The sequence below is a fragment of the Labrus bergylta genome, chromosome 4 (genome assembly GCF_963930695.1).
Source record: "Labrus bergylta chromosome 4, fLabBer1.1, whole genome shotgun sequence".
Classification (NCBI taxonomy): domain Eukaryota; kingdom Metazoa; phylum Chordata; class Actinopteri; order Labriformes; family Labridae; genus Labrus; species Labrus bergylta.
The window spans coordinates 15,535,349-15,547,369 of NC_089198.1; the positions used below are offsets into that span (position 1 = coordinate 15,535,349).

A 12,021-nucleotide genomic window follows, 5' to 3' on the forward strand; every position below is an offset into this window, starting at 1 on the left:
TGTACAGTTTGTTGATTGTTGTATAACCAAAATAAAACAAAAAAAAGAACATCCTGTTTCTTAGTTGTTTGTATTTATAGCTTCTCATGGTCATATGACTTATGTCACAGGATTGCGTTGTTGCTAACAAACAGAGCAGTGCAAATAAGGTAATGATGACCAATGGTTGAGATAATATCTTCTCTGCATCAAACAGTAAAGCTGCATCTGAGCAAAAAGGAAGAAAACAGATCAGGACTTGTGCAAGAAATAATAAGGATGATCTCATTCCACTAAAAGCTTCTCTGGCAAAAACATGAAAATTACTGAGGTGCTGTAATTGACAATTTTTTTTCAATTATCTTCTGAAAGCATTACTTTTTATGTCTGTGAACTGTGTGTGTGTGTGTGTGTGTGTGAATGTTTCTGACATCCTCTTTTAATGAGTGACATCAAAAGAGGATGTGGTACAGCAGATGCTGTTCACACTTCTCCCTAATTGCTATAACCTTTAACAAGAGAGACGTGATGGGTTTCCACAGATGAACTTCCCTTTGGGTCTGTTTTTGGGAATGAAAATGCAGTTTCAATTTCATGACGAACAATTTTTTGAAGGTGATAACTGAGTGTTGTATATGTATGAAAGACTGAACAGTATTACAAAGACTGAATGATTTTTAGAGCGGCTGAAGTACATAAAACTCTTTCAAAAGTACCAAAGAAGATGAACAGGAAGGTTAATGTAAGAAAAGATGCTGTGTAGGTGGGAGCATTATTAAAAAGTGTTATAGTCTTAAATAACCTTATTGAAGCAGCTTAACCCTTAACTCTACATGCCAGCAGGCGGCAGTAGTCTGTTGTTATGTTACGAGAAGAACATTTTCACTCCGCCGAAGCGCACCACTCAAATTATTTAGCCTACTAATCGAGAATAATGTCTGATTAAAAGTTGAAAATGGCCCTGGCGTTGTTCTTTTAGCGGAAAAAGAAAAGAAGAGGTGGAGGCGACAAATAAGGAGAAACCACACTAATGGGTGAAATTACAGACTGGATACTACAGCGTCATGCTCAAAGGGCTTTCCCGAATCTGTGTCGAGAGCTGAAATAAATTAAACCTCGAACAGCCAATCCGAGAGATTCCTCTCACCGACGCCGATTCAACATGTCAAATCAGCCAAAAAAAGGCGGACGGGGGCCAACGGGTAGTGACAGAGCTGAGGGCCACGACCGCTCACCTACGGTCCAACTAGGACCGACGGCCGACAATCTCCTTGGTGTGTCAGGGCCTTTATGACCTAACTAATTTTCTTTACAACACTGTGCTGTTCACTCAACTAGATACAATTTTTCATAATCTAGAGGAAAATGTTCATAATATGAGGTCGTGTTTTAAAGGAGGTATTCACATCCAACTCTCTCATGAAGTAGGTTGGATATTTGTCGCCATGAGAGGAGAAAAACCTCCACATTGCTCTTCCTCAGCATCAAAATTTATAAAAACAAAGAAAACATATACTGGTGATGCTGGGCAAGAGCCTTATGGTTTTCTCTTCTCAAGGCTATACCTAAAATAAAAACATCATAGAATTTTATTTTGAATAAAGCAATGCCATTAGCAGGTTAGCTCAGTTTAGCACAAAGAAGCAAACAGAATTAAAGTGTCACGACCTGGCTCGTGGGGGGAAAGGGAAGCAACATAAAAACCAGACGGTGTTGGTAAATTAAAGTTATTTATTACAAAAGAAGCAAAAAGTGAGGCAAACTGAAAGAGCCAACGAGTGCTGCTAGAATCAATAACAGATTGGACAGATGGACTCTAGGTTTTACATACTAAGTCTAATTGGTGAAAATAAATGAAAATAAAACCTAACGACACTAACTTACCAAATCAAACAAATGAACAGCCCAGAAACCTAATGTTTCTGAACAAAGTAAGAAATCTAATGTGAGTGTGTGTTTACTATACTAAACTAATACCTGACCCAGTCAAAACAGAAAACGAGTGCCTCACATCATGTATGACAAAAGTTCTAAGAACATCAAATAAGGACTAAAGACAACGAGAGGCTCAGTGGTGAGCTGAAACAAATGAAGCTGCGCCCTGACTGCTGGCTGTCCTCTGATTGGTTAATTGCTTCACTGCAGCTGCGTTCCAATCAAGCTTTTCCAGCAGGCAGCACAGGTGAATGGTATCTGGCCTAGAGAATTTATTCACCAAGTACCAATCACACACTGGACCTCGCGCCACAAGGGGGCTAAAGAAAAAAAGGTCAGCATCAGTCGGTGACTACAATATTAGAACAGATGATCAATTAAAGTTCTAATTTCTTGTCCCTCCACCTCTGTGCGTAACTTCACTGTCCCTTACTCTCGCTAATCCATAAAGCTCTCTCTCCCTAAACATGAGGGTAAACTGTCTAACAAGCTGATGATGGTTTTTATGTGCCTGATTTACACTCACACACACACACACACACACACACACACACACACACACACACACACACACACACACACACACACACACACACACACACACACTTCAAAATAGAGGTCAGTTGCACACAGGAGATGGGGTGCGGTTGGAGCCGTGACATATATTTTCTATTTCTGACCTGAATAAAGAAATGAGAAAGCTACAAAGATATTGCTTAATAATGGGCTTCAGAGCTACTGGTGGGTGGATTTGGTACATTTGGACAGAGCTATTACAGCTAGCGTTTCTTACACACATTGTTTCCTGTGCTTAAACATGTTGATGAAAGGTATTATGTGCTAGTCTTTGTCTACTATATAGCCTTAGATGTTAACTAACATAAGCATTGTTCTAATTTTGAAAAGAACTATATTACAAAGACACATTTTCAGATGTGAAGCAGGAGGAAATAATCCAGCTTCATTGGACTGTTTTAAATATTTCTTCATTTACCAGAACTAATAGATGAAAAAAATAGTAATTATAGTTTAAATATATAAATGAAAAAAAATTGAGTGACAGTATAAATGACTCACTTGTTGACTAAATTTCTTCCTGGATTCATGACGTGTATCTAAAGACTGTGTAAAACCTGGGCAAATGAATCACTGTTTATCTGGAAAGAACAGATTTGAGACATGCCAGCTCTTCTTAAAACAAACAAAATATTTTTTGTCAGCCAATTTCAATTAAATGATAAATATTTATTAATGAATATGTACAAATCCATTTCAATATTCACATACATCACCTTTTAACAAACCTTAACACACATTTTAGCTTATAACATTTTTTTCACAGTACTCATGTCAGACTGTGAAACTTCAATTCTTTTACTGCTGCATTTATCATGAACTAATATCTAATCTAGGCTATTGCTTTAGAGAGATAACAATACACTTGAGAAGGTGAGAAAATGTAGATCCCAGCTCTGCTCTTACATCATAGGTGTTGCCTGCACCACATCAACTTCCTGGCAGATCTCTGCAGAAAGTCCCCAACATTTTCATTTCATTATTGTGGTATCTCTGGGAAGTCCTTTACTTCACAGAAAAGAAGACATTGGCTGCTATTGATCATTGTTCAAATATAGAAATGTTTGGCTAATCTTTGCCTCTCACACCAACTGGTTTGGAACAAACTATTTTTTACTTTGAATCAGAGACCGCTTCTTTGTCAGCTCAGAAGGGAAGCATGTGTCTTCATGTTTTTTTTAATTATCATTATTATTATTATTATTATTATTTTATTTTTTTGGGGGGCTTATGGCTTTAAACCTTCACTATCATTGGCTTCAGAATGAGCAAACACACAGTCCAGGTCCTCTTAGGTAGTCCAACATCAACTCAGCTTCACAGCCCAGCACCTTCAAACACAATTTCCCTCTTATCCGTTTTCTTCACATCTTCGACGATTCTGATGTGGAGTCAAGAAATGCCTGATAGATGTCAGACTTTAGGAAACGTGGGTAAGAGTCTCTCTCCATCAGCCCGTAGACAATCCTCTGGGCGTCATCGAAACAAGCTGTGGTGGGCTCCTTAATGTTTCGCCTGATCAGGTCTCTGGTCTTGTGATCAATGTTGATCTTAAAGCAGAGTGGAAAAAAGAAGTCAGTAAATGCTATGGTAAAGTCATAAGTGTAAATATGACCATAGAATCAACACCTCTGTGAATACCTCTCTCACAGCCTCCGCTTGAATGTAGCGTTTGAAGATCTTTTTGGCCCTGGAGCACATCCTGAAGGACGACTTGGTCTTCTTATAGTCTTCACACACCATCCAGAACTCAACGTTTTCATCACTGAACTCTGTCTTCAAGAAGGCCTGGAATATTGTTACACCATCTACACAGCAAAAGAACAGCAGCACCAGTTAGAAAGCACTGAGGAAGAAAACTGTCAGTAAAACTACAAATATTGTAATACAAATCATTTAACTTACATTTAGATGACAGGAGTCTCTCTAATGATTGTGACCACTGGGACATTTCCTCAAAGCAAAGCCTGCAAAAGAAGAAGGGTGAGGTGTCACTCACATATGCAACAAGTAGGTGAAGCATTGAAATGTTTAGTTTCAAATGGAGACTTTTGCTTCACTTACCCCTCAGTGGTAACTGCCCGAGATGAACTACGATGCAGCCGAGACCTCAGGATACACCTTTGTAAGCGAACAAACACAAGTCAGCAAGGTCTTTCGATAACATTTTCTTCCTATATCAAAACTTTAAACCGCAATCCTAAAAGAAGATAACGTGCTAATGAAATATTTACCTGTCATTTCCTCTCATTTTGCTAGCGGTGTCCATGTTGAACTGCGGTGATGTGACAAGGCTTGGCATGGCAATGCTGTGTGTGTGTGTGTCTAACAGTCTTCCACTATTACACTTTCTGTCCACAAAATCCACTTGGTGTCACCTTATATACGAGCAGCAGAATTTTTAAATGAGGTTGGTGAGTATCGTCACAGCATCACTCTGAGCTAACCGCAGAAAAAGAGGAAGTTGCATATGACGCAGACTTGCACATAGGCCTGCTGCTGCTATGGTTGTTTATCTGTACTGTATTGAGACCTGCATGGTTACTTGTTTGCGTTAAAGACGTGGGGATGCAAATCAAGCAGTGGAACATTCAACAACAGATAGGGAAATGTTTCAGTCTCTGCTCCAGGACCAATGATACTGTTATGTTTTGGTACATTTTTTGCTCAGATGAATTAGCATTTATAAAGTACAATTTGACCAAAAAAAAAGTAAAGATGTAAAGATTTAAAGCCTTCAGTCATAAGGGTACGCTTCCTTGTAGTTAATAGAGAAAAGATTCCTCTCATAACAAGTTCTTCTTTTTAAAGTTAGATTATGTTACTTTTAAAAGAAGAAATACTAATTGTTACCATTATAGATACATGTTTTTAACTCACCACAATAAAAATGTTTCCTTACTCAATACAAAACATTGAGGGGTTAAACTGCTTCAATATGTACACAATAGCTCCTGGTTGCTAAACATTAGCTTGCTAACTATGGAAAAAAAAGATCAGACTTATTATTTTTTTTTACTGGTATATGTTTATTTGTGTATGAGAGTACAATGAAAAGATTTGTATCAATGTTATGTACCAGTGTGTATGGCAACTACATGTATGAAGCTACGCTCTGCAACATAATTAACTTAGCGTAAAAACTGTTAGCATGCGGAGCAGTTAGCTTGACTCTGTTGACTATGTCATCTACCTCTTCAAACTACTTAAAACCCTGTTTAACCCTAAACTGAAACAAAATAAGTGATCAGTTAAGCAAAATTGTTTGATATTTATGTTAGCTCTAGTAATAACTTAGCATCTTAGTTTCTATCTAAGCATTATTTAATACTCTTACATGTCTGTCCCCTTATACTCTGTCTAACTTTACTTGTCATTGCTTTGACACAACTATCATTTAATTCTATTAAGTGTATCTTGTATCTGCTTTGTCTCTTACTGATAAGGACTTGTCATTATTTGACTTTTCATAGTGAAAGAAGACAGGAAACATGGAGGGAAACAGAAAGCAGTAACATGAGACAAATGTCGCCCACTCCAACCAAACAAGGGTCATGTGGTTATGAAATATGTCTTAGACATAGAAGCCACCCCAGTCTTTCCATTTTAGGTAGGACTCAGGTGATAGACACAGGAAGTATGAGGGCCGCTCTTTCTTTTTTTTACTGCAGGGGTTGAAGGTTCCTGTTTAATCTATCAAACCTCACTGTGTATGGATTTATGAATAAAACTGATTTTTCGTCTTTTAATAATAATACACAGGATATAGCCAATACCTGCTTTATATGTTTAATGCCATGGGATATAACTTGTGTTGTTATTTGGGTATCTATGAATAAAAAATGTTGTTTTTGATGGATTAATAATATGACCATTTGACACCACTCTCAGTTCGTCACACACTTCCTGCCTCTCTGTTTACAGGAAGTTGTGACAAAACAAAAGCTCTGTCGTTTGGACATTCCTCTGGAGTCTTAAAATGTTTTTTTTTAAAGAGAACAACCTTAAAAAAGTCATTTCAGTGATCAATTTAAGAGTACAATAACTTTTAACAGGGGGAAATGGCGTCTCTCCCATGTCCACAACACGGCTCGATCAGCTGATTACTGCAGTATGTAAGATTGGCAGCAGGCCGAGGTCATCTCACGAGAAGTGTCTACGTCTGTAGTAAATTAGCACCCTCTGTTCGTAAACAAATGCACATTATCTAAGAGGGGTAGGTGTAACAGCAATGTGGGTCAGTGTAGTAGCACTCAGAGACCTTCGTTGGGCGCCAAAGCTGACAAAACTAAATTCTCACATGTTGTATTGAGCTTTGCTTAATCATTTATTGTCAGTGTAACTGCTATTATAACTACTTCTGTTTTGTTTACTTATGTTTTAACTTAAACATATTATGTTGTTAATTTATCAGGAAATTATTATTTGGATTTCAAATCCAGTCTAGAGTGATTTAGACCATGTCCGACTACATTTTGCTAGCTTCGCTGTGCTGTGCACAATCTGGGCGCTTTGGAGTAAGCTCCAAGAAAAAAAAAGGTTGTGAACCCTTGGTCTAAGGCGCAGTATATTTCTGCGTCCTCAAGATAGTAACATGCCACCAATTCACTTAGCACACCTCACTGAAGTCAAACACACCAATGGGAGCTAAGGTGGGTGCAACTTCACTTTACACAACATCGAGGCTGGGTGGGGGAATTACAACTGTGCCAGTTGGAAAATAGATAAGACACCTGGGCTGTGCATCAAGACACTTTGTGCCGGGTGAACAGGATGGCTTTTTATGTTTATATTTTATACTTGATGCTTCTTGCTGTCACTCTTATTTGACTGTACTGTAATTTTGGTGCAATATAGCACTAGAATTTCCTTTGAATTAATAAAGAACTATCTTATCTTTATTATCTGCTTTATCAAATGACATCGAGAAAAATTTAACCCTTTCAATACTTGGAGCCTTGTAAAACTTTTGTTCAATAAATTCAAGCTTTGCAAAGAATTCAGATCTCTTCTAGATTCTAGTTTGAGAAAACACAGAGGCCATTTGCAATCCCCATCTCTGAACGTCTTAAAAGTGAAAGTCCACAGTCCTGCTACATGATATGGGGTGCTTGTACTTATTTTTTTAGTCCATGACAATGTCAATATTTTCTGTCCCTAGTGGTGTGTGTCCCACTTGAAAGTAAGACTTTAGAAATAACTTCATCATACCATAATAATACCTTGAAAACCAAAGATACAGTATATGTGGCATTTCAAGATCAATTTGAAAGTAACATATTGAGCGTGTAAAGGTTTGTGAAACAGTATAGAATCAGCTCACAGTCAACATCTCTCTGGCTCTGATGTCCTCCACTGTTACTATAAAGTCTTGCGCTGCTTACAATAAATGATTTCAGGAAGTCCTGATAATACAGGCTTTAAAAAAGCTCTCAGTTATTTGTAAATGTGCGGTGCCTTTAATAGTGTGGTGATGTCTGTTATCCACTTACTGTATGTATTAAATTAGACTACAACCTGTGTGTTCAGAATAGCACCCATGGCTTTCATTCAAGCACAAGTTTCTTACCGACTTTTACTCATTTTCTCTTTACTTCTGCCTTAAACTGACTCACAGTTTTCTAGAAATGAAGTCCAGTTTATGGTTAACAAATCCTTCCATCTGGTGGGGAGGGATCCGTAATCCTTAACACACTGTGCATACAATTTATTTATTTATTTATTTATTTATTTTTAAATCTTACAGTGTAAACAGCAGATCATGTCTGAAGCCTTTAATCCAATAATATTGAGTTGCATTCTTTGGCTGCGTCCACTCACCAAGTAATGGCCTGTGAGGAGCGCCGGCGGTAGCCTGGTGGTTGGTGCGGGTGCCCTATGTACAAAGACGGAGGTCCTCCAGGATCCGACCTGTGGCTCCTTTCCTGCATGTCATTCCCTACCCTCTCTCGCCCTGATTTCTGAATCTATCCTCCTTTCTGTCTCTAAATAAAGGCAGAAAAACTAAACCTAAACAAAAATAGTAACGCCTGTGATTGGTGTTGACAAATAATTGAGTAAACTATTGTTAAGAGTGAAGAGCAGCTTGAGAGCAGAGTCTTCTAGTGTTTGAGCATTAATATAACAACAGAGGGTGACATACAACGGTAGCTCTCTCAACGTTATCGTCATGGAGATTTGCCTAACAATGCCTGTGACATCATTGACGGTTATGAGTCGCCCTCCGGCTCTATGGTTTACATCAGATAGAAATGTTTCAGAGTGATACCAGCTGACTAAGGCCTCATTAGAATTGCATACATGAAGAGGTAGCACTGTCAAGCTCAATTAAAGGAGTACTAAGCATCAGTATCCCAAGACCTTGAAATGTTATTGTTGAGGTATTCTTGGCGACCCCTGTGGACAAAGTGGTACTCATCTCTTTGATGGTCCTGTACTTACCTAAGTAGTGTTCCCTAATAAACTCTCATCATGTTAAACAGCTGATCTTGACACAGACCCAGTGGCAGCGGTAACAGGAGTAAAAAGATCTAAATAGAAATAATTAATAATCTCATACAAGTAGTTCATAAAGAGGCATCCATCATGTTCATTTTCAGTCTGTTTCATAACCAGCTAAAAACTCTTTAATATATAAATCTTCAACAGGTGAAGCTGGTTTTACTATCCAGTTAAAACTGAGCCAACAGGTAACAGAATAGAATCTAGAATATATCTAGAATATATATAAAAAGTTAGAATTCATACTTTGGTCAACATAAATGTTGTTAAAAAGTTGTTGAGATTTTTCAGTCTGGATCAAAGAGGAGGAACAACTTAGAGCCAGACCAACATATCATTCCACTTGAAAAAGGACTTTAGTATAAAACTCTGTACATGTCAGTCTACATAAAGAAGCTCAAACATTGTTGATCTTAATTATGTCTAGAATATGTACTTTAAAGAATTGTAAAAGTTCCTGTTCATGTTGTAACATTTGATGTTTCACATTTAGCTGTGTGATCTGCTTACATCTTCTTCCTGTGTCATAACCCTTTTTGTGTGTCAATCTGCAATGTGAAAATAAATGCTCGCTGCATGATCAGCTGCACAACTGTAAGATAATAATGTTACTTTGACAAGAACAGATGCTCGATGATTTTCATGAAGTGTGAATACCAGTAATATTACCTAAAGCACATGTGAAGTCTAAAAAATATGATGTTTATTCTGTTGTTGACCTACATAAAATCATGTATGCCAATGCATGTTACATGAACAAAACAATGATGTCAGATATTAAAAGAATATGTGATTTATAGTATTGCATAGACCTCCATTTTGGTGCCAATTGTGGACAAAGTTATACCTCTATATTTTTGCTGAACTCGTCCTGTACACATGTAAGTAGTGTTTTCTGACAACAAAAACATCAATGTGAATCTTCACTGTGGAAACTGTAAACAAAGGCTGTTTCAGCAGGAACTATAACTCACTTCATGAGACTACTACAGTATCTTGTGTCAGGGGATATGACAAATAAAACTAGTATTCCAGAAATGGTTAATCTTGTCTCTGATGGTTTGTTTTTGTGGCTCATGCAAAGGCAACAGCATTCATTTGAGTTTTTTTCAAAAACGTCAAAAAACTCCTGATAGGAGCGTCAAAGCTATCTTATTTGCATGTTTGACTTAAAGTGGAAAGTTTGATAACAGTAGTGACATCAAAAGTGCAACTCAAGTGTCAAACTAAATGTTATGAGTTTAGTGACACTGTTCATGTCAGTTTGCATTACAGGAAACGTTCCAGGTTTGAATGCAGCTGTTGATGTCTTTCTGTGGCAGCATAAGATGTTATCTCAGACATTTTCTTTATCGCTTGCGACACCCATCTGTGTGTTTCCTCTAGCAACTGAAAGAATGGTAACTCCCCTCTTCCTCTTAGTTTCTTTCACTTTCATGTCTACTTCAACTCCTGCAAACTATTTCTACTGCAGATGTGTTCGTTATGCGTCATATTCATGAGTGCAGGTTAGACATGTGGTTTCAAATGCACATATTTGACAGAACTGAACAAACTAAATCCTTCACCCACAATGAGAAGAGTGCACTAAGAGTCATCTTAACAGGAGGATGTTGTGGTGAGCTGTCTGCACGGCGCACAACACTGAAGGTTGAACAAAACCTCTTAAAATAAGTCATTTGTATATTCAGCCACAATGTAAACAGAACAAAATGTTCGTGCTGCACCCTGCAGTCACATGCTCATTGCTGTGCCAACTTCCACTTTCCAAACTTGAAAAAAAACCCATCAGAGAATAAAAATGTAAAGTTGTATGTACCAAAAGTGAAAAATGAAGTAGTTACTTCAAATCCCACATGCTGAGTTATTTTGTTTTGTTGTTCTGAACATGATGTCTAAAAGTTGGCAGCCTGCACGCCTGCTGTGTTGTGTTCTTCTATTATTTGCATGCTTTTTACATAGACGGTAATGTAAGCTAGTAAAATTCCTCTAAAGACTAAAAATGACGAACAAGCTGATAGTACAGAGGGCAGTAACTCATATGATCTAATTCTACATACATGTGCACTAATCTTCCTTTCGTGAGGGGATTTACATAAAGGACAATCATTTTATTCTAACAGCATTTTCTATCACTTTTGATTCAAAGTGTTGATAGTCAATGAACTCACACAGCAACATTGAGTGAATTGCCACCAAAAGTGCTCTCCTTCCCGCCCATGTGTAGTCTGGCTTTTCTGAAAAAAATGTATCAGTAGACGGTGCTTCACTCACTTCCTCTAAATGTTTCAGTAAATGTAAAACCTTCTTCTGTCTGTAGTCAGATTTTGCAGGAACACCACACTAAGTTAGAGGAAGTGTATGATAGTTCTGTCCTTTTGTTTGATGAAACTGTTGCTTGAAGAACTTTGTTGCCATCTGGTGTATGTTTTGACCTATAGAATTTGTTCTGTTTTGATAATAAATGAATGGGGTCCTGCACGTTCTGGGTTTTGTTTCTACTTGACTTACTTTTTAAAAATGATTTATTTTCTTGTCTCAATCTGATTGAGACAAGATCTGTTAAGATCTGTTAAGGCATTTTTTGACTTGGATGACTCAACTTTGGCGCTAGCTTATGCGGGGGGTAGGGGGGGGGGCAGAAAGTCAAGTCACAGATGTGTCTGAATAGAAACTGCAGTATTTACCATTTCTGCATTTCTGTCTAAACAGATATAGCGTCTCTAAGTACTAACATTACAACAGAGGGACAAAGTAATACACTTCCATGCTTAAGTGTAATAGAAGCTACAATTTTTAACATAAGCCCTGCCTCTGAAAGGAACGATATCGGTTTCTAGGAGGGGGCCCATGCCACTCCAGACTGCCCCTTTGACATGCCTCTGGTTATACATAGTTTTGCCTGAACTGAATAAAAAAAAAGAGGATTTGCATTATGAATAAATAAAAAAGGATTTGCATTACATTCAAATAACCACAACCAAATGTTATTCAGCTAAGTAAACTTAGTTCTTGCTTTTTACAATTTAG

General features: G+C 37.7%; 1 protein-coding gene across 1 annotated transcript; it reads right to left on the minus strand.

The window, feature by feature from the left end:
- Positions 1-3,138: 3,138 nt before the first annotated feature.
- On the minus strand, positions 3,139-4,882 carry LOC109995380 (regulator of G-protein signaling 13). Its single transcript, XM_020649085.3, has 5 exons — positions 4,725-4,882; positions 4,555-4,611; positions 4,396-4,457; positions 4,132-4,298; positions 3,139-4,040 (listed from the first exon to the last, which is right to left on the minus strand). The coding sequence occupies exons 1-5, from the start codon at positions 4,790-4,792 to the stop codon at positions 3,855-3,857; spliced, it is 540 nt and encodes a 179-aa protein (XP_020504741.1). The 5' UTR covers positions 4,793-4,882; the 3' UTR covers positions 3,139-3,854.
- Positions 4,883-12,021: the final 7,139 nt, after the last annotated feature.